The sequence below is a fragment of the Dermacentor albipictus genome, chromosome 7 (genome assembly GCF_038994185.2).
Source record: "Dermacentor albipictus isolate Rhodes 1998 colony chromosome 7, USDA_Dalb.pri_finalv2, whole genome shotgun sequence".
Lineage (NCBI taxonomy): Eukaryota > Metazoa > Arthropoda > Arachnida > Ixodida > Ixodidae > Dermacentor > Dermacentor albipictus.
In genome coordinates, this window is record NC_091827.1 from 130,554,162 (window position 1) to 130,577,366 (window position 23,205).

Here is a 23,205-nt window from a genome sequence, read left to right on the forward strand (position 1 = left end):
GTTGCCCTTTCATTTTCCGGTGGATGTGTCAGCGGCGGCTGAATGCTTCCGCCGGCACGTTATACCCGCGAGCATCTGTTAAAGGGCCGTTTATAGTCGGACGTAACGCTCGTGCGCGTGCACGCTACGTCACGTCGGCGAAAACGTCACCCCTATAGTCGGGTGCACCGGCGCAGCCACGTAACCGGCGGCTTCCGATGTGCCCCGACGGGCACGGCGCCGATATGGCTCCTGAGCCATTCGCGCATCGGATTCGGCGGAACTCTCGCACCACAATGCATTGCGCGCGAAGAAAAGGGCGCCAACCATTCCTCTATGGCGCCAACACAACTCCGCAGGCGGCCTTTGCGGACGGCGTGCGACTTGGCGAACGTTCTGCGCATGCTCCGAAGATAGCAGCCGAAGGCGCGCGCGTTCAAGTATAGAGGGGATGGCATCTCGGCTGGCGCAGCGCAACCGACGTAGCGTGACTGACCGCGAACGACGCTCGCTCGCGCGCCGATAACGTCGGACTATAGACTTAGCGAGCGTTATCACACGCCGCTGAGATGACAGATGCCATGGTAATCTGCCGTAGCACGTGATATAAGTTGCAGGCGTTCGCCATGAAAGGCGCTCGTTGCCTTTTCGCGGAGATGAGAAAAGGGAGAGGGCACGGAACTGAGTTTACTGGACAACGCGGCAGGCATCTAGTAAAGGAGCCATTGACAGTGCGCAGCAATTCACTGTTACCGCCGCTACGTTCCACAAAACTGCGCACAACGTTCGCCGGAAACAGAAAGTTGATTTAAAGTGCCATCTGGCTGCCACTCCGCAACTATACTGGCCTCAGAGACTGGCACAGTAACTTTTTTTGTTGTGGATCATGGAGGCCATGGTTTAAACTGACGTATTATTCGGATATGGGCACACTGGCTGTTCAAGTTATCCGGCAAAATTTGCATGCAAACTGTTGGGACCGCCGAAAACCTTCGAATTACGCGGGATTTCGAATAAACCGAGTTCGAATTAACGAGGTTTTACTGTACGTGGCTTCGGAGCGCTTGTATAGGAGCGTTTGCGTTTGCTTTTCTTTATGCTACGACACTTATTGCACTGTGAGGTTACAAAACAATTTTGCTTTAAGTAGGATGGAAGTCTGCTTTTATTAAATGTCTCTGTACAAAATGAATTTGCTATACCGCCCTGGCATCTTTTCCGCCAATTCTTTTCCGCCATCTTTACGCCAATTCTTTCTTCCCCAGAACAATAAATGAATGGAACAGACTACCAAAAGCCATTATTCAATGTGATACCGTAACACAATTTGAAAACAATCTGAGACAAATCATGCCCTAAACAAAACTATGTATTTTATGTTACATTAACACAGATTGTGTTTATTGTCCCTGCATATTGCTTTTGTATTTGTGCTCTTACTAGTTTCCTGGTTCTTTTTATGAATGTATGCTCAAAAACAGTGTTTTATGTATAATTTGCATGCATTGTGTATAATGTACATTGTTTTTTCATTTTCTGTGCTGCACCCCATCCCTGTAACGGCCTCCGGGCCAACAGTATGACTAAAATAAATAAATAATAATAATAAAAAAAGAAGAGATCATAAAAGAAACATCCGGCCCATTGGGAGAGCTTTTGATAGGACTAATAAAAAAAACATGCATACACACCAACCATATACAAAAGCCTTGACATCATGCAAAAAGGCATTGGCTTGAAAGCAGGCACTGGTACAAAAATTTGGAGGACGCTTAAGCTTCGCCTTTAAAAGTGGAATGGGATAGCATTCAAAGATCCCCGACTGCTTCTCACGCTTCCCAGCAACTGGAGCGAATGTAACTGTGATGCTTACTGGGAAATGCTGGCCGCAAACGCAATGCACGAAGGCAGGCTTTATGGTAGAAACGTGGCTTCTTGTGTAGGTCGCGACGCAGCGGAGGCGAGTGCCAGCTGGATGTATTGCAAGGAACCGGGCTTGCTGCTCCATGGCCACCGAGACACCCACGCGCCGGTGTGCGCAAACGGCGGATGCTGCAGTCAGTCTGTGAATTGTAGAAACTCTGGAAAAGAGGTTTCTAAGTTTTTGCATAGCAGAATTATGTTTTGTCATTTAGTCAAATTACAAACCCAGAGCTATCATGTCTGTAGGTTGTGTATATGTCGTGGTTTACAATTTTTCCACGTATTTTAGCTTAAGAAATTCAATTTGTTCAGTAAATTCCTTGCCTCACATGGATGGCCTTGGTACAGGTGGTTCGAAAATCTTTTTACTGAAATGACATCTGACGCGGGATGCCGACGCAAGAATTTTTGCAACGCGGGCTCCTTAACGCAATCATGTTAAGATCTCGGTCCAGGGCTGTTGGAGGATATGTTGTGAAGCACATAACAGGCATTGGGCAGCCTTTTCCTATGCTAATGCAGCAATATATTAGCATGTATGGTGCCATTCAATGACAAGGGGCAACGCTTGTGCTGGTCTAGTAATGTAGTGTCATCCAACTTTTATTGCAGGAACGATTGCAGGGCCCATCTTTCAAGTAGCGGCTCACACTGAATGCACTCAGTGTGTACTGTCAAAACCACTTATAACAATACCGGTTTTAACCCCTTCACCGTTTTTTTATATCAACGAATTTCTCCACAAAACTGCTTATTTTTTTTATTCCTGATTTCGATTATTATTGCAATAAAAAGCATGTATTCGATCTTAAAAAAATATTTAAAGCAAACACGAAGTCAAAGTAGCATATTCAAGTTTATTGTTTCTCAGAAAAAAGAAAAGGAACTTTCTGCTGGTAATGAACAATAAAAATTAAAGAATGACCACAGCCACCGATTTCTTAACTCTTTCACTGAGTTGTGGTGACAAAAAGTTGATTGCTTCACCGAGGAAGCATTGGGACGGTGTGGTAAATCTCAAAACAAGGGATCACGCATAGCGGTTTGTTGCAGCTCTTGCACCAAAATCGTGTTTCCTTCCTAATTTTCCGGCCTTTGTCTCCTTGCTTTTTGCAGCAAATGAAGCATTTCCTGGTTGGAGTTGCCTTGTTTTCGGTTGGAGAGATGTAAGCTGGAAAGTGCCTCTCTTGGAGTCGTATGGGATCAAGTACGCCAGAAGGCCGGCCACGCTTTATCTTTCGCGCGGGGTCGAGGTACCTATTGAAGATTGCTTCAATAAGGGCGAGGCGGAAGTCGAGGTGGTTCATCTTCCCTCCTTCCTTTTGATACAAAACAAAGGAGTTAAATGTCAACTCATCAAGCAAGTGGCGAAAAATCTTCTTGTAATATATTTTCTGCCGTTTTCTGGGGACAGGGTAGTTCGCCAGCATCTGGTCTGACTTGTCGACACCGCCCATTGTGTGGTTGTAGTCCCGCACGATGCTTGGCTTTGTCACGTCCCTCCCTTTCGAGTCTTTGAACGTCTCCATGTTTGCGCTGTGCACAGTGCTCAGGACAGTCACTACTTTTTTGTCGCGCCATTGGAGGGCGACACACTTACCGCGCTGGTAAGCTTGGATCTCTCCCTTTTTCAGCTTCTGTGTGCGGAATTCGGGAGGCATGTCTTTTCTATTTGCTCTGACTGTGCCATAGACATCTGTGCGGTTCAGGAGGAGGAGGTCGACGAGCTCTGGTGACGTATAAAAATTATCTACGGTCAGGCAGTAGCCTTTGCCTAGCAAGGGCTCCAGAAGCTTCATCACCACTTTCGTTCCCATTGGAGACGTAGGGTCGACATTTGCTGGTGTGCCGAGGTTGGTGCCTTTTCCTGTGTAGATGATAACATCCCACACGTACCCCGATGACGCCTCACAAAGCATGAAAAATTTCAGGCCAAATCTGGCTCTCTTGAGGGGAATGTACTGTACCCAGCCAAGCCTTCCTTTGTAGAGCATAAGGCTTTCATCAATGGATATGTCTCGCTCCGGTACGTAGGCTGAGCGATAGTTCTTCAACAACCGAACCAGAAACGGCCATATCTTGTGCAGCTTCGGCTGCGGGTGACTGCTAAGGTCGCTGATACTGGAATTATCAGCAAAGTGCAGCATCCGCATCAGGAGCTGAAACCGGTTGCCACTCATCACCTCTCCGAAAATAGGTGTGAATAAGAGCTTGTTCCTGGACCAATACCAATCCTGTCGTGGCTTCTGCACAATTCCTTGCAACAGCAAGAGACCAAGAAACACCCACATCTCCTCCTCAGTCACCGGCACCCATTTTTTGACGCGGCTATGCTCACACGGACCGCAGCCCTTCACCTTCTCAGCAGCATTGCGGTTAGTTTCTTCGACCACCATTGAAATGAGTTCATCATCGAGGAAACGCTGAATATATTCAAGCAAGTCACCAGGCGAGCTTATAGTGAACGTCTTACCGGGAACTGCCAGAAAAGGAAACCGAGGAGGTCGTGTAGGAATGTTCGTGACGTCGATCTTCATCCACTGACGCGCGCTCGCAAAGTTCGCTTCCGAGCAATCATCTTCTTCATCAGAAGAGCTGCTGAGTACAACATCATCACTGTCATCCTCGCTCCCTGAAACAATGTACACATCAGTGTCTGAATCACCATCGTCTGACGAAGATGACGACGAAGAAAAGCGCCGTTTCCGAGAAGACGGGCCAGCAATACACGTGTCGCCTCCACTGGATGCCATTTTAAAACCAAGGTTGCCCTACGAAAAAAAAAGTTTACGCGGTTGAAGAAAAAGAAATTAAGCGGTCAGTGCTGCCATCTGTCGAGTAAAAATGCAAGCTACGCCACAAACGTGCGCCGCTCGTCCGAAACGCTGGAGGGAAGAACGTATTCAGCGCGGACGAGCTACACTCGTCCAAAACGGTTTGGGGACGGCCTGGCAAGGACGAGCACAGCTCGTCCAAAACGGTTAAGGGGTTAACAATATATTGGTTATAACAACGAGAAGCTGCTGCACTGTCAACTTTTGTATGTTTTCCATGGTGAAATAACCCACTTACTACAATGCCCTGATGCTGCATTATCGTTTATAATGAAGTCCGGCTATGGGTGTCAGTGCCGAAAGGTAGTGAAATGCAAAACTCTTAAGAAGACAAAGGTGAAATTCAAGCTGCTCAATGATGGCCCGCTATCGCAACAGCCACCACGCGCTCATTTTCCGGCCTTCTCTGCGCTCCTCTCTCCCGTCGCACTTCCACCCCTTCGCACACAAATGGGCTGCACCCATAGCTCTACGCCGCGCCACTCTCTGAAACAGGAATGGACTGTGCCGACTGTGCTGTTCCCAGATTGCTCGCCGGCTCCTCATTCAGTGCAGCTCTAAAAAACTGCCTAATTGCTTGCGTTCGTCTTTGTTGATTGCATCGGAATCGTTCCTGACCGTGTGGTTTTTCAGCCTGGTTTGACTCTCTGCCAAAACGGAAGATGGCTGATCTGCCCGCTGATCATCGGCAATGCAATATGTTGCCAGTGAAAAGAAAGTGCACGGCTATAGATTTGAAAAGTAAGTGCTTCTAACCGATGAGGGGATCATCGTCAATGTGCTTGCATCGTATAGCTACAGCATTGTTGATGTGGTAGGGCAGGCTGCCTCAACGTTGTCCTGACAGGAGGGCCGGCAGACAATTAAGTCCCTCCGGGACTTCGATTTCTTGGTGAACCTTCTGCTACACTACGTGGAGCACCTGGGATCTTTGGTGAAGGATGTGGGCAAGCTTTGTGTAAAGCATGCAAGGCTGACAGACACAGGGTTTTCTCGTGCAAGCTAGCGAGAAGTACGTGGCGAGATGCTTGTGGCGATCTCGCCTCAGCATTTCTTCTGGATTTCTCACGCTGACAGGCTGCTGTGGCAACCTTCTCACATTTTTTAAAAGGCCCCTCTTGCGGGGGGCACCAATGCTTCGGTGGAGCTCGCATATTGCTTGCCAGCGGTGACCCCTCTTTGCTGTGTTATAGTAGTGCCATTCTTTAATCCCAACAGCCGCGGCTTGTTACGTGTGATCAGAGTGTCCAGGAAGCAGTTAGAGTGGACACAATCAGCAGCTGGATGGAGGAAGGTGGTGGGGAGGGGCACTGGCCTCCCCGCCATTGTAGTTTTCTCCCAAGAGCTCTGCCTAACCCTATTTTTTATTTTTTTCATGCAACTCGGTTATCACAATTATTGGTTATAACAGTAATTTTCGTGGCACTTGAATATTGTTATAAGTTGGTTTGATGGTATTTGGGGAAATCAAACTTGAAAGTTACAAAATGTCGACAACAGATTTCACAGATCTTTAGCTACATTGCCTCCAAGTCTCTACAGCTCTTCCTCTTGTTCTTGAAAATGTGTTTATCATTTACAGAAGAGTATGCATTTGGGATGGTTGGTCCATGATTACGAGCAGAAAACAGCGCTAAACAACAGGACAACGCTGTGGACTGTGTCCCTCTGTTCATGCTGTTGTTTAGCAGTTTTCTGCTATTTTTTATCATTGCCTTAGCTGCAAAGTTGCCAAATAAATTGAGGGTACTCGCCCTTCCGCTCATTTACCATGTGCGTAACAAAATGCCTAATACAGCCGTTTACATTATCCTTGAACTGATTCCAGAGTGTATGTGTATCAGTTTTACTGCATGAGAGCAAACCAAAATTGTAACAAAGAACACATAATATTGTTACGTAGGAAGACACCGACGAAAAGCTATTTACAAGTATATTTACAAGGCAATACGCCGCAGTTGACCAAGAGGCAACAGCCCGCGCTAGCTTCCAATCGTTGTCTTCGTCTTCTTCCTGCGCGGCTCTTTGTCATTGGGAATACTACCCCGTAGCACTACCCCCGGCGGTAAAAGCGCCGTCCCGGAGCGACTAAAGGCTGGACTCGGAAGCAGTGTAGTAGCTCTTGAGCCTACTGACGTGCACAACATCACTAGACGCCAGAGTAGATGACGAGGTTGAGCTCACAGGAGCAATTTCATAAGTCACAGGCGTCACCTGGCGCAGCACGCGGTAGGGCCCTGTGTACCGCGAAAGGAGCTTGTCGGAAAGTCCGTGACGACAGGGCGACCACAGGAGCACGAGTGCACCAGGCGAAAACTGTACGTCACGGTGGCGGGCGTTGTACCGACGCTGCTGCGTGGTTTGCGAGTCCGTCAGTCGAGCACGGGCAAGCTGGCGTGCATGATTGGCGAGGGCGATGGCGTCGCGCACATACTGGGTTGTTGAGGTCGCAGCAGGAGGAAGTACCGTGTCAAGGGGCAAGGTCGGTTCGCGACCGTAGAGTAAATAAAATGGAGAAAATCCGGTGGTGTCGTGCCGAGAAGAATTGTAAGCAAAGGTGACGTAAGGAAGGGCAACGTCCCAGTCATGGTGGTCCTTCGAAACGTACTTGGACAGCATGTCGGTAAGAGTACGGTTTAAGCGCTCGGTCAGGCCATTGGTTTGAGGATGGTATGAGGTAGTCGGCTTGTGTTGAATAGAGGAGGAACGCACAATGTCGGCGATAACTTTCGAGAGGAAGTTACGACCACGGTCAGTAAGCAGCTGTCGCGGGGCGCCATGCACTAAGATAATGTCACGCAAGAGAAAGTCGGCGACGTCAGTGGCGCGCAACTGTTAGGTAGAGCCCGCGTGATAGCGTATCGGGTGGCGTAATCAGTTGCGACGGCTACCCATTTGTTCTCAGAGGATGACGTGGGAAAGGGACCGAGGAGGTCTAATCCAACACGAAAAAACGGTTCCACAGGGACGGTGATCGGCTGGAGATGACCGGAAAGTAGCACCTGAGGTGTTTTCCGACGCTGGCAGGGATCACAGGCAGCAACATAGCGTTGGACGGAGCGAGCAAGACCAGGCCAATAGAAGCGGCGGCGGACGCGGTCGTACGTGCGGGTTACGCCAAGATGTCCTGCAGTGGGTGCGTCATGCATCTGAAAGAGCACAGTTTGTCGTAGATGTTTTGGTACGACAAGAAGAAGATCAGGGCCATCAGGGAGGAAGCTCCTTCGGTACAGAATGCCGCCCTGGAGGACATATCGGCGAACGGATGCATCGGTAGGTGTAGAGCGCAGACGCTCGATGAGTACACGCAGCGGGAGCCATGAAGGTAGGCTCGACGTACCGTCCACTGCGAAGCTCCGTGACGAGGTACAGGGAACGTCCACCTCCACCAAATATGTTACGTAGGAAGACACCGACGAAAAGCTATTTACAAGTATATTTACAAGGCAATACGCCGCAGTTGACCAAGAGGCAACAGCCCGCGCTAGCTTCCAATCGTCGTCTTCGTCTTCTTCCTGCGCGGCTCTTTGTCATTGGGAATACTACCCCGTAGCAATATCATCCACCATCTCTGCATGGCAGGAGTTTGACATGGAGGAAACTTTCAGCAACTTGTTTACAGATTGCATATCATATTGACCATGAATAACGATGGGGACAGCAGAAGATAACACAAAAATGACACGGGCAGTAACTTTCAACTAGTTTATTCACAGCAACCAGTGGCAATATATAGATAAATAGAACATGCCCAAGAACACTCATCAATAGAACGCAGCAACAAGAACACTCATCAGCCTAGTGGAGAAGCCAGTTATAAAAAAATATCAATCTCTGATTGAAACAACCTATTGGAAGTATCATTAACACAGTCGTAGCCTTTCTTTTTTATGTGATATGCCTCCATCAGTTCACATGCAGTCTGGTCCTGGCTTCACCCCGGAATCTTTATCTCCTTGAAAAGTGGATTACAGGGGCAGGCATTGCAGTGCGCCAGGATGCACCATATCCATCTTTTGTTAATTTTTGTTCATGTACCCTGGCTCGATCATTCACGCATGGTCCCTCCTGCCCTATCTATGCAAGACTTGCCACATGCCAGGGGGATTTCGTACACAACTCCTACATTGCATTTTGCATATGGCCTGGTATGGTTCTTGCCACAGCCTTGCCTTCCTTTAGGATCACCGGAGGTGCGAGGGCAGAGCCGCACCAACATAAAAGGGGCTGGAAAGACAAGGGGGACTCCAAACCTGCCTGCCACCTTCCTTAAGTTGTGGGTGACCCTGTGAACATACGCTACCACTTCAGGTCTTACGGCAATAATAGTCGTCCTCACCCTTCCTTTGCTTTTAAATCCTTTTACCTTCTGCAGGAGGGTTTCCACCACTGGCGTTACCATCGAGTCAGGAAACCCTGCCATCTAAAGAGGGGAAATCTGATTGTCAGAAGCAAGCTGCATCCTGTGCACACACGACTTGCGGAGAGCCGATTCTATACAGACCATCGCTACTCCTCGTTTGACAGTCTTTGACTGGGAAGAGATAGACAGACAGACAAACAAGTTTACTAATGGTCTTGAGAAACCACGCTATAGTACCTCCCTTTCCAGGGAGTCCCCGTAGCTGTCGCGGGCCGCACCCATGTTGGGGTCGGAAGATCGTGGTCCTCTGCCCTGTCGCAGGTCCTCTGGACAGCTCGTAGTTGCTCTGAGAGATCACCACTCTTAAGGGCGGGCTCCCAGTCCATTAGAGTGGTAATTGATGAGCTGTGTAACGCAGGACATTGCCAGAAAATGAGATAAGGAGCAGTACGCCTCATAGTCTGGACAGTGAGGTTCTGCATTAGGCGCAAAATGACTGAATCGGCCCCTGGAGGGGAATGACCCCATTTGGAGCATGTGAAAGGCCGATGATTGTGGTCTAGTAAGTTAAGGATGTTGTAGCGGAAAGGCCCGCCGAGCAAGTTGATAATGTGCCAAGATTTTATGGAAGGTGAGAAGCAAATCCTTGTACAGTCCTAAGTCGCCACCCGCGAGTCCACTGGAACATCCATGGTGTGTAAGATCTCGTGCACAGTCATGGGCCAACTCATTGGTTAACAACCTCAGAGTGCACATTGATTCCCATATGGACCGGGAACCATTTGATGATATGAAACCCAGCAGCCCTCTCGCTGCCGAGGATGTCCGCCGCCTCCATTGAGATTGAGCCGGAGGTCAACGCTCAGGCTACAGACCTGGAGTCTGTAAAGATATTGGGACGTAGCGAATCCTTCAGTGCTATAGCTATAGCAACCTGCTTGGCTACTGTTGCAGAAACCTTCTGCACAGATGCTAAGGATAATGAGAGTGCCGTTAGAGTCAACTGAAACTACGGCATAGTGATCAGAGCGCCCGTACTGGGCGGCATCAACGAAACATGCCAGATTCGGAGTGGCTGCAGCCACTTTTAACAGGGAATGAGCCCGGGCTACCTGGCGCCCTACATTGTATTGAGGGTGGACGTTACGTGGCATGGGATCTACCTTGAACGTTTCTCAGACCATGGGTGATTGGGTCACATTGCGCTCCGCAATTTCCTGGTGACCGCATCCAACGGATTCGAGGAGGTGTCTCCCAACTCACGATGATGAGAGTCGTATTATTTGGGCCACTTGTTGGGCCTCATTCACCTCTGACAGGGTGTTGTGCATGCCTAGTTGCATGAGACACGTGATGCTGGTAGTTAGCGGTAAACCCAGCATGCGCTTGATGCTTTTGCGCATGAGGGCGTCGATTTTGGCCTCATCTCATTTAGACCAGTGCAACGCGGAGGCTACATAGTTGATGTGGCTCATAAGAAACGCGTGGTAGAGTCTGAGGAGATTGCTCTCGCTTAAACCCCCCTGCGGTTCGAGACCCTGAGATAAGCCGAAGCATATTCTTTGTCTTGGAGGCAATGTGGTCTATAGTCTGTGAGTTGCCCCCACGAGGTTCTAGCCCGGTAACGAGGATAACCCCCGGCACCGGAGGAGCCCAGTGGGAGATACTTTTCAGCCAACTCTTGCAGGAGGACATGTTCAAATATGCTCGCCGCCTTTTGATTATGAACTATGCGATCGATGACTAGTCTCTGATTGCTTTTGCTTTGCGAATCATCAAATAAGTGTTTGAGCAGATTCCATTTGCCCCCCATTCTCATCTGCCCATCAACCGAGGAACACAATTCGTTCTATTGTTGTTTGTACAGTTCGATGGAATGAATTTGTATTGTACAATTGAGCTCCGCCATTCTTTTTGCGAAGTCGGTGGTGGAGTGTGTGCGTTCTCCAGCGACTCAGGATGGAGTTTTTGGCTTCTAGGAGGTGCGTAAGGCACGTGTCCATCCGATCTACTTTTAGGTCGGTCTTAACCACCTTGGTCACAGCTTGTATGTCCTTCTGTAGTGTTGTGAACAGACTATCGAGATTGCTGTAGTCGGTCTGGTCTGCCTTCCGCATTTTCCGGAAGGCATCCCAGTCCGTCACTTTAAATTCACTGGTAGGGGCTGTGCTGATTGTTAAGGTAATCTCTACAATCGCTACCCAGATTCTCTTGCAAATTTTGCCATCCCTCTCCGGGGGCATTCTTGACGAACGCCAGGTCCGGAGTGGTGTCTCGGACTACCGACGTGCCGGTTTGCGTCTGGTATTGAGGATCCGTAATCAATTGCAGTGAGCAGTCAGAAACTGCCTGGACAAGGAGATTGCCCTTGGTGGATTGGCGGGGGTATCCCCAGGCATCGTGGGGTGCATTAAAGTCACCCGCTATCACTGTGGGGGGCCCCCTTGCTCAAGGCCACCGCCTTTGTCATAATCGTGGTGAATGCCTGCCGTTGATCCGACAGTGAGGTGTATGTGTTCCAAAGGAAGACACTGCTGTTGTAGCTTCGACGGGGCGGCCGGACGGAAGGGTTACGGCACGAGGCCTAAACGGCTGGGGCGCGCAGCGCCGCAAGATAAGAGCCGGACTGCTCCAGTCGGGGATTAGACAAGGAATGAATCTTTATTTCTGAGGAGGCAACTTACAGGAGGCACTTACAGCGTTTGGCGCTGAGTGGCGCCCTGATGTAAAGACCCAAAACCGAAACCAGAAGTTACGGATACCACATCACCTCTCCCTTGAAAGGAAAAAATGATCTACTCGCTCTCCTCGCAACAAAAGTAAGTCACGAGTCAAAGAACACATGTTTGTACTGTAACACACATGATTAGTGATACATCTTTATGCAATATAAAATGATCTCTGGCTTCCCCATTAAAAAAAACGCACATGAACACTGAATATGAGTTATTGCAGTCCAGATCTGCAGTTCCAGTACCCGTCTGGGGAGGACGATGAGATGCAGCCTTGCACACACAGATAACACATAGAAAATTCACAAAGTACATAAGTATACATTAACAACCATCTGTGTGCCCCCTGGGACAGCACTGATGGGTGGCTCATTCGCCCTGAGCCTGAGTTGAGACAGTCTCTGTGTCTGTCGTGGATTGGCATTGTGCGTAAAAGCACTTAACACTCCATAGTGCCCCTCCTTAAGAATGCTAACGAAAAACTTTTTTTCTTTTTGGCATAAAAGACAAATTAGTATGGCGGCTGCTACCGTAGTGAAAATGCATACATGTATGCTGCAAGAAACGTAACATACAAGAAATGTATGGTATCCCTTCTGTGGGGATGCTAAGAAATGAAGAAAAGTGTTCCTACAACTAGGATCCACTGATAAATCTGCAGTATAGCAGTAAGTACAGCATGTGTATAGCACCGGTTATGCTGCCAGAAATCCCCCCATTTGAAGGATACTGCTTATGTCTTATTCAGCTAACAAACATCAAAGGAAATACTTTTGGCATTAAGTGCCGAATTCGCATGGGAGGGTTGAAACCTCTGTAGACAGTAACCTAAGGCAACAAGCTACTTGGAAACATAATTCTTATATCGTTCCGGGGGTTGTCTATGGCGTGTAGACCTACAGAGGACTGGTTCAAGTTGTAAAGGAGGAACAGCAGAAGTGTTACTCGTACTGTGGCTAGAAGGTGTGTCAGAGACCCGAGTGCCTTCAGGGGCAGTGTCTTGAGGAGGAGTGTCGCACGGACGTGCAGGAGACTGTTCTGCATGGGGTGAACCCGGAGGTGGTGGTGGTGAGACAGGTGGTTGCAAAGGGGATGAAGCAGGAAGATGAGTACCAGTAGGAACAGGGAGAAAAGGTGGAAAACCATCGTCAAAGGATGTTCCATCATTGAAATGACTCCTTTCATTTGTTTCCCCCTGACGTACCGAGTACTTCACCAGTTTAGACTCGTTCCAACGCTTGCCATTTTCAAGCTGGAAAGTACTTCGACCTACTTTGCGGTAAATCTTGAACGGACCGGAGTATTTAGGACCAGATTTCCGTGACGTACGTACCCTAACCAGATCGCCTGGCTGAAACTGAGGACATTTAGTTGCGCGACGGCGATACGCATACTTTTTAGTATTTTCCTGTTTTTCACGTACTCTACTCTGCACTTCCTGGCGCAACTTTGGAGAAGCAAATTCAGGATGAATTGGAGGCATGTTTGCGACGTCCAGCCGAGTTCGTGGTTGTCAACTATGGAGCAGCATGGCTGGAAACACACCGGTAGTCATATGTGGAGTAAACCTGTAAATTGCAAAGTATTCTAAGACCGCAAGTCTGAGGTCTCGCTGTTCCAAAATAGCAATCTGTATGAATTCTTCAAGGACACGGTTAAATCTTTCTACTTGGCCATTGGCCTGTGGGTAGTAAAGAGAGGACAAGAAATGCTTAATGCCTCTTTCCTTCAGGATGTTTTCGAACTGTACAGAAACAAACTGTGGCCCATTATCGGACACTATAGTATCAGAAAATCCTTCTCTACTGAATATGGTCATGAGACTGTGCATGATGGCTTCCGATGTGACGGAAGGCATAAAAGCAACTTCGGGCCATTTGGAATGATAGTCAACCATGACCAAAGCAAAACGAGCATACTGTGGAGCACAATCAAGAGGGCCTATTATATCTATGGCTAATTTTTCCCATGGTCTTAATGGCCATTCGACAGGTTGTAATGGCGCAAAAGATGGTTTGGCAGATTTATCTGCTTGTTGGCACACAAAGCAGTTTCCCACAAGTTCTTCAACTTGCCTATCCATGTGAGGCCACCAGTAGATGCCTCTCAATCTGAGCTTGGTTTTAGTAATGCCTAAGTGACCTTCATGAGCAATAGACAGGAGTGTCTGACGCAAGGAAGCAGGAGGAACGATACGTTCACCTCGGAGAAGCAGATTATCCATGTAGGACAATTCGGACTGTACAGCAGCATACACCTGTAACTCTGGCGGAAGGTCCGCCGCAGTTCTCCATCCTTTTACTATTTTGTCTTTTAATGCTTGGCACACTGGATCTGCCTGTGTGGCTGCTTGGAATTCCTCCTTTGTAATACAAGATGAAACTAAAGACACTATTTCCTCATCTAGTGCTGGTTCACATTCGTGAGGCACAGGTAGGCGTGACAATGCGTCCGCAATGACATTTTGGTCACCTTTACAGTACTGAATGGAGAAATTGTAATACAGCAATCTTGCATTCCACCTTGAAATTCTTAACGGTCGCTGTCCAAGACCCTTTGAAGATAGCAATGCGACTAGAGCTTGGTGATCAGTTAGTAGAGTGAACTGTCGACCCCACAAGTAATCATGCCAATGTTCACACGCAAACAGACATGCCAATGCTTCCCGTTCGCCTACGGAGTACCGTTGCTCTGCGGAAGATAACGTACGAGAAGCAAAAGCTACTGTAAAGAGCTCATTTCCGCATTTTTGCTGTAGGACAGCTCCTATGCCAACGACAGAAGCATCAACCGTCACAACAATAGGCAGATGCGGTTGAAACATGCGTACCACCGGGCGTGATGCAAGTATGTCTTTAATAGCTTGAAAGCTGCATTCAGTATCCCGATCCCAGACAAAGGCTTGTCCTTGCCTTAGAAGTTTCCTTAGCGGCTCCACTACGTTGGCATACTGCAGGATAAATTTAGCATAATATCCCGTGAGGCCCAGAAATGAATGTAGAGCCTTTTTGTCCTTAGGCTGTGGTGCCTCCACGATTGCCTGAATTTTACTATCCATCGGCGAAATGCCATTTGCGGAAATTTTATGTCCTAGGAAAGTTAATTCTGGGACACTGAATACGCACTTGTGGTTAAGCTGCATGCCTGCATTACTTATCCTAGACAGAACTGTTTGCAAATTTCTGTCGTGGTCACGTTGAGTGTGACCCCATACAAGCACATCATCAAGGTAGCACAAGGTGCCTGGGCAGTCTTTCAAAACAGATGACATGTTCTGTTGGAAAGCGGATGGCGCAGATGCCAAACCGAAACACACACGCTTGAAGCGGAAAAGACCGTCATGAGTTACAAAAGTAGTAAGCTCACGGCTTTTCTCGGATAATAAAACCTGGTGATACGCAGACTGCAAGTCCAACTTACTAAAGACAGTAGCACCAGCGAGTCGATGCAACAGTTCGTCAGCCCTCGGTAGTGCAAAGGCATCAATGATTATAGCCTTGTTGGGGTCTCGAAGATCGACGCAAAGTCGAATGGAATCGTCCTTCTTTCGAACGAGGACGAGCGGATAAATCCACTCGGACGCAGTGACTCGTTCGATGACATCAGCTTATTCCAGGCGTTGCAGCTCGGCGGAGACTTGCTGCCGGAGAACCAGAGGTAGAGGACGCAGTTTCGCTGAGACTGGCTGCACTGAAGGTCGGAGACGAACGTCGTGGACGAAGCCCTTGACAAGTCCCAATTGTCCCGAGAACAGATGGGCGAACTCTGTTGGAGCGTTGTGCAGAAGAGACGGAGGCTGAACGCTTGGGTCAGCTGGAAGTCCTGATACTTGTTGACATGTGAGCGAAGACCCTTGAATGTCAATGCCCAAAGCTTGAATGGCATCTAAGCCCAGAAGAGAAGTGCCTTGGGTCGTGACGTCAAATGTCACTACTGCAGCGTTGTTGCGATACTTGACGAGCACGGAGAAACGTCCTGAATGCAGAATTTCTTGCTGCGAATAATTCTTGAGTCGAAGACTCGAAGGAGATAAAGGAAAAACCTTGAAATGTTCTTCGTATAGGGAGCTGTTCATCAGTGACACTGTAGCTCCTGTGTCCATGAGCAACTTCGCGCGCCCGGGTGAGGAAGGAGATGGCGGTCACCGCCCCCTCCCCCCCTCCCCCTTCTCCCTCGACCCAGCGTTTTCAAGATGGAGATCAACGGCGTGGCGGGCAGTCGCATCGAGGGGCCGGCCAACGTGACGTCCGGCCCGAACTCTGCGAAGCCACTGGAGAACTGGCACCCCATTGTTACCGATGTGGTTACCGCCATCTTGCGTGCCCGGGCGAGGAAGGAGATGGCTGGCGACGCCATCTTGGTGTTGCGTCGAGACTCGCTGAACAGACGAGTTGCTGAAGACTTCAAGTTCCTTGTCAACTTGCTCCACGCTTTGTCCGATTTCCTCGGCTTTCTTGAGCGTGAGGGACGATCCTTCGTACAGTAGCCGTTCTCGAACTCTTTTTGATGCGACGCCTTGGAGAATTTGGTCGCGAAGAGACTCGTCGTGCCAAGCGCCGAACGCACAAGCAGGCGCTAGCCTTTGTAGCGCGGTGACGAAGTCCTGGAAGGTTTCCCCAGGTAGTTGCTTCCTGTCCCGGAAGATAATGCGGTGCACAAGGAGATTTGAGCTTTCTTCGTAGTGCTGGTCGAAGATGCAAAGAATGTCTTCGAACGTAGCAGCCGTCTGGTCCGTTTGCGACGCGAAGTCATAGTAGAGACGCTGCCCCTCGAAGCCTAAGTTGCTCAGTAAAATGGCCTTCTTCCTCTCGTCTTGTACTGCTTCGCATCCGGTCGCCTGAAGAAACGTGCAAAAAGAACGTTTCCATGTGAGCCACGGTACCGAAGGAGTACCGGGTAATGCAAGGAAAGGCGGCATGGGTGGTGCAAAGCCATGCTGGGCACGGAGAACAAAGGCGGGGGAGTTGCGGTAGACGACGCCGATGTGGACGTAGCGTCTTGCATGCCGGAAGGAGGGGAGCAGCAGAAGTAGAAAGGCAAGGGGCCATAAAAGTAAAGTGAGCGGTTTACCTCGTCGCCAGTTTGTTGTAGCTTCGACGGGGCGGCCGGACAGAAGGGTTATGGCATGAGGCCTAAACGGCCGGGGCGCGCAGCGCCGCAAGATAAGAGCCAGACTGCTCCAGTCGGGGACCAGACAAGGAATGAATCTTTATTTCTGAGGAGACAACTTACAGGAGGCACTTACAGCGTTTGGCGCTGAGTGGCGCCCTGATGTAAAGACCCAAAACCGAAACCAGAAGTTACGGATACTACAACTGCTCTTAAGGCAATTGTTAGGGATAATTTTGACCATAATGATCTCCGTCCTGGTTTGTCCAAGTGGTAATTTGTGTACTTGAAAGGAGCACTTCCGTGCGAACAGGGTTACTAAACCCCGCTTTCCCTCCTCATATCGATGCAACCCGGTATCCCGTGAAGGTGGGCGCCTCATCAAGAGTTTCTCGTAACAGAATTACGTGTGCTTTGACTGCTGCCTGTGCCGAAATGAATTGCTGCAGCGGAGCTTTGCACCATTGGAAACTGGCACAGTTCCACTGCCACATAACTAACTTATTGGGATTGACCGCCATGGTGATTGCCTTGGATTGGCCATTCCACCATCTTGTTAATGAGGACGGTGCTTGCGGGTGAAGGTGCCCGAAGGCGCTCCCTTGAAGGCTGTTTAGCCATAGCTAATGCGGTCTGTGCACTTTCCAGGGATGCCATCCTTTTAAGGAGGGCAGTCACGCTATCAGCTAGCTCCTGAATTGCCCGCAGCATGCTTTCTAAGTCTTTGTTATTGGACTCTGTCTCCATAGAGTCAGCGTCCCCCTCTGGGGGTGCAGCCCTACGTTTACCTGAGCGCGCCTGTGGCTCCCCTGATGGGGATACTGTTGCTTCTCGGCTTGCGAAGGGGTAAGACTTACGGAGCGACTCGAAGTCGGCCCTCATCTGCTGCATTTCTGCTTTGAGTCGAACATTCTCTTGCATGAGTTGAGTGACTCTGGGATGAACTTTATGCTCTGGCAATGCTACCTGCGTTACCTTTGAAGCTAGTGTCGTCTGCTTCGGCTTCACACGATGTGCCCAGGTTGGCGTTTCCTGGATCCGAACCTAGGAGGTAGAGCGCCCTCTGGAGAGGCTGCGTTTTCGACCAGCTGGTGTGACAGAGCGCTCCCTTCTGGGGGCTGCCGCCGTGCAGGAGTCACGTGGCCGGTTCTTCTTGGCCAGCTGTTGCTGCTGGTGCTTGTTCTTGGCGCGCTTATGGCGCTGTCAGTGTCTGCGTACGACGTATGAGACTTGAAAAGCGCTGCTTACATGTTTTGTCTGCCGTAAGGTGTGGGCCTCTGCAAAGGGTGCACTTCAGCAAACACTGGTGGTCCTCGGGTGGGGAGGTTAGTTTGCAGCCCTGGCAATCCACATTGGTGGGGTTGGGGCAGACGTCTGCACGATGTCCTAAACCGCCACACGTAGCACACCTCGGTTTGAAGAGCATGCAGCGCAGAAGGCTGATGCTGCATATGGCATAGTTAGGCACTTTCATGCCGTCGAAGAGGACGACCACTGTGGTGGTGTTCTTATTTCGTTTGATTTCCAGAACCTTCGGGTTACGATGGTTGACAATCATGCGCAGGATTAGGGCCTCGCTGATGTCTGCGTCGACCCCTGGTATGACCCCTTTGCAGGTGTTGTCTGGGGCGGCCATGTATCCGGCCACTTTGTACAGTCCTTCGCTTATGTGTATTTGCTGGATTCCTGCATAATCGGAGGCGTTTTTCTTTTCCGGGGTGGAGATGACGAGAACATTTTGAGTGAAATTAGGGCAGACTATGTCGCCCTCGGTTTCTGTGGGGGCTAGTGCAGCCGCCGTGGCCAAGGTTTGAGCCAGCCTGATTTGGCTTATCTTCTTGACGTCCAGCCTGCCCCTTGGGCGGACAATTCGTATGTGCTTCCTAGGTAGTCTGGGGAGCCTCGACGAGGCTGCGAGACGTTGCAGCACGCCTTGCGGGGCAGCCGTGTGGCAGCCACCCTTCAAGCCCACGTGGGATTTCTTGCTCGTTAAAACTGGTGTTTCTTGCCGAGCTTTCTTATTCTTGCCCAACGCTGTCGTCCAGCCTGGGCTGTTGGCTTCTTCGGAGGAGATTTCCTCTCCTACCACCGTTCCTACTTCGGGCATAATGCCCCTCTTCGTCGGGTTAGGCCTAATCCTAGCCGCACCTAGTGTCGCCGCGGCGTGGTCGACACAATAAGTTCCACAATTTCCGCACAAGGGCCACTCATCGAAGGAAGTCCTCGAAAGAAACCGTGTCGGATGACGTGCATTTCAGTGATAGGTGACACAAAAAACAAACCGAAAACATTTGTGAAAGCGGGAGCCGATTTTTTCACATCCGCACAAGTCGGTGCCTTCTGCATCTTCGCCTCACTGGAAGGAGTCATACGGCATCATACCCTCCTTCTGTGCCCGAGAGAAGTACTGCCAGCATGCATGGCCTTTAGCAAAGTAAATGCTTAGGTAAAAAAAAAAAATCCAGGGAATTTGCGAGTGGAAGTCTGTGAGTAAAAGAAAGCCCTTTACTTTGCATTTTAGCCATTTTTAGACAACTCAAAAGGGTCACTTGGGTCACTGAATAAGTGGCAATCTGTACATGCGGGCTGCTCTTTGGCATACCTCTTTCACACCAACATGGATCAGTGTAGATGCAGGACTGGGTAGGTGGCACTGTTTGATGCCGACATGGAGTACTGGGTATGCGCCACTCGGTCTCTGCTGGTCTTCAATGAATATCTTTGAGGCCAACTCGGGTCACTGGCCATGTGCCAGTAGGCGTGTGCCCTTCTTCATTGAATGTCTTTGACGGGAACTTTGGTAACTAGGTATGTGCCTCTGTAAATGTGCAGTGTACAGTGATGAAAAAGATCACTTAAATTTCTCCGATGCTGGTCAGAATTTAGCCCACATCACAAGAGTTCCTCAAGGACAGCAACCCATCGCATTAGCAGGCTGTGCCACAAATGCACTGGGTATGTGCCGCTTTCAACGAACCCCTTTCGTGCCAACACTTTAGCGAGCTGTGCCATGAATGCATGGAGTATGTGCTGCTGTACAGTGAACCTCTTGCCAACTTGGGTCACAGAGTATGTGCCACTGAGTGTGCAGCAAGTGAGGGAACAAGTCTCGGCCTTTGTAAACACTGGCACTCCACGTTTCTCAACTCGGAGGCCACACGGGGACTTCTCTGCAGGGCGAATAAAGGGCACAGCGTGTCCTGAAAAAAGCGCTAGAGAGGAGCCCAGTTGCTGCATGATGTGTTTCTCAGAATTTGCATGCATCGATGCGATGCATTTTGCAGGCCAGGCGGAGGCATTGTAGTAGCTGTGCTAGATGGCACCGAGTGTTCTTAGGGAAGTGTGATAGAGAAGTCTCGATGCAGTACTCTCGTCATGCATAACTCGTTTACCCTCTGCTGTATTCGGCTGCAAAAATAACTTTCGGAAGCAAGTGTGATGCATTGTGTTACTATATTGATTCATTGCTAAATGCATTACCATTGGCAGTCATCGTGAGATTGGTTCTACCACAACCTTTTATTTTTTTTTTCTTAACTATTCTTACTGACAAAAATATTGTGGCAGAACCAATCTCATGATGACCGTCGGTATATAGGGCCGCAATATTGTAGCGATGCTTCTTCTGATGGCATTTATTATCACACTTCATTAGTGGTCATAGCAACACTCTGCCTGTGTTATCAGTGAAATAAGCCAGCCTAGAATGGTGGATGAAAGAGTGGCATATAATCAAGTGAAAGGCATGGCTACAAAAGTTGGTTTTCCCGGTCAGTTACTTTTTGAGGATACGAGCACTTTTGCAATATTGCATGTGACGGACTATGCTTTGGACACGTCGGGACTCGGTACCTATGTGCAAGTGTTTGCTTGGCTCTGAGAGGATCGCTGTTGCCTGTAGACGCATTGAGTGCGGAGTCTCTGTATCTTGCAAAAATGATCTGCCGAGGTACCGCTCCTGGTATGTGAAGCATTTGCTAGAAATTTACTGGCTCTGCATGCCTATTTTGAAAGGCTTTATGTGCTCTATGCGAAGCCAGGGGTTTATACGTATTTTCATGAGCTTGTTCGTGTCGAAACTCTGCTTGTCTTAAAATTTAAAATTTTCCCCTGTTTCTACAACTTCGATATAACAGGGTTTTACTGTAACAGATTTAAATGCAATAAACATAAGAAAGTTCATTTTGCACATCTTTGTGTTCATTCACAGTAAACATTTCTATAGGCAAATTATTAAAGAAGAGTTCTTTGTGTAATGGGTGCACTGAACAGTTCCGAGGGTAACGTCTCTTCATGACCGAGGAGGCAGGTGACGCAGAACAGGAACAGCTGGTTGCCCGAACGGCTCGCACTCGTGCCAAGCACTGGCGATCCGGCTGGCCCACTGGTTGCACAGCAGGCATGGAAGAGACGATCTGGCTGGCCTTGTTCTTGTGCTCTTCTTCTTCATTACAATTACTCCCGGTGCAAAAGCGGAGCCATCCTGGCGACTTAGGACGTGGAGGCGAGCGGGTCATAGAATTGTTTCAGGCGGCGCACGGGAACAACATTCCGTCCACGGCGGCACTTGTCTGATGTCGATGTAAGCGGCTCTATGACATAGTTGACCGGAGAGGTTCGTTAGACGATGCGGTATGGTCCATCATACTGCGAGAGAAGTTTTGTCGAAAGTCCAGGCATGGTATAAGGCACGGACAACAAGACAAGGGTGCCGGGAGCGAAGTTCGGATTCGTAGCGTTGCCATCACAATTGGCTTTTTGTCGTTGTTGGTCAGTGGAGGTGAACTTTCGGGCTGATTGACGGCATTCCTCGGCGTATCGGGCGGCGGCTGAAACGGTAGCACATTCTGACACGTCTGGTGTATAAGGCAAAACCGTATCGATGGTATGGGAAGGATCGCGACCGTAGAGAAGAAAGTATGGAGAAAATCCTGTGGTACTTTGTGTAGCCGTATTATATGCGTACATGACAAATGGGAGGATGATGTCCCAGTTAATATGCTCCGATGAAACGTACATGGCGAGCATATCACCAAGGGTGCGATTGAAACGCTCTGTAAGTCCGTTAGATTGAGGATGGTACGCCGTGGTGGTCCGGTGAACTATGCGGCATTGAGCAAGCAGAGCTTAACCACATGTGACAGAAACACACGGCCTCTATCACTCAGCAGCTCCCGAGGTGGGCCATGACGAAGAATGAAACGATGGAGCAGAAAGGATGCAACGTCACTGGTGGTCGCTGCAGGTAGAGGAGCAGTTTCGGCATAGCTTGTAAGGTGATCAACTGCGACAATAATCCATCGTTTTCCAGCGGGTGTTAGTGGTAGCGGCCCGTACAGGTCAATTCCCATACGGTTGAAGGCACGAGCAGGGCACGGAAGCGGCTGTAATAATCCGTGGGCCGGATGAGGCGGAGATTTGCGGCGTTGGCATTGCGGGCATAAGCGGACGAACTTTTGGACAAAAGTAAACATTACTCGCCAGTAGTAACGTTGCCGCAGGCGCTCATACGTCTTCAAAACAGCTGCGTGTGCACATTGTGGGTCAGTATAGAAAGACGCGCACATGTCGGAACGCAAAGTCCTAGGGATAACCAGGAGCCACTTGTGACCATCGGGCTGGTAGTTCTGTCGATACAAGAGTTTATCCCGGACAGCAAAATGGACAGCCTGGCGACGCAGGGAGCGGGAGATGGGAGAAGCAGGCGAGCCAGAAAGGAAATCCAAAAGAGAGGCCACCCAAGGATCCTCGCGCTGTTCTGATGCGAAGGTGTCGATGTCGACCGAGGATACCGCCTTAATGGTGGAGAGGGAGGCCGTGTCGGCTGGCAGCGGAGAGCGGGACAGAGCGTCAGCGTCAGTGTGCTTGCGACCTGAGCGGTATATGACGTGTATGTCGTATTCTTGAATGCGCAGAGCCCAGCGCGCAAGGCGTCCAGACGGGTCTTTTAAAGAGGATAACCAACAAAGGGCGTGATGGTCAGTAACCACATTGAAAGGCCTGCCGCATAAATAGGAGCGAAACTTCCCGAGTGCCCAAACGATGGCCAGGCATTCTTTTTCTGTGACTCTGTAATTGTGTTCCGCTTTAGTCAGTGCACGACTGGCGTAAGCAATGACGTACTCGGAGTAGCCAGACTTGCAATGCGCAAGGACAGCGCCAAGGCCAATACCACTGGCATCGGTATGCACTTCAGTTGGGGCGGTGGGGTCGTAGTGTCGCAGTATAGGCGGAGACGTCAGGAGACGGCGTAAGGTCACGAACG

General features: G+C 49.5%; 2 protein-coding genes across 5 annotated transcripts in view; one reads left to right on the forward strand and one right to left on the reverse strand.

Moving 5' to 3' along the window:
• Positions 1–23,205, forward strand: part of brun (trafficking protein particle complex subunit brun) — a 663,235-nt gene that overhangs the window by 62,861 nt on the left and 577,169 nt on the right. For 3 of the 4 annotated variants that reach the window (XM_070522710.1, XM_070522707.1, XM_070522708.1), the window contains exon 4: positions 1,923–2,036. The exons of the other annotated variant lie outside the window; for it this stretch is intronic. In XM_070522710.1, coding sequence (XP_070378811.1) covers positions 1,923–2,036 — 114 coding nt within the window. The remainder of the gene's footprint in view (positions 1–1,922; positions 2,037–23,205) is intronic. 4 annotated transcript variants of the gene reach the window in all.
• Positions 2,740–5,467, reverse strand: LOC139048164 (piggyBac transposable element-derived protein 4-like). The gene has a single exon (XM_070522718.1). The coding sequence runs from the start codon at positions 4,653–4,655 to the stop codon at positions 2,886–2,888; it is 1,770 nt and encodes a 589-aa protein (XP_070378819.1). The 5' UTR covers positions 4,656–5,467; the 3' UTR covers positions 2,740–2,885.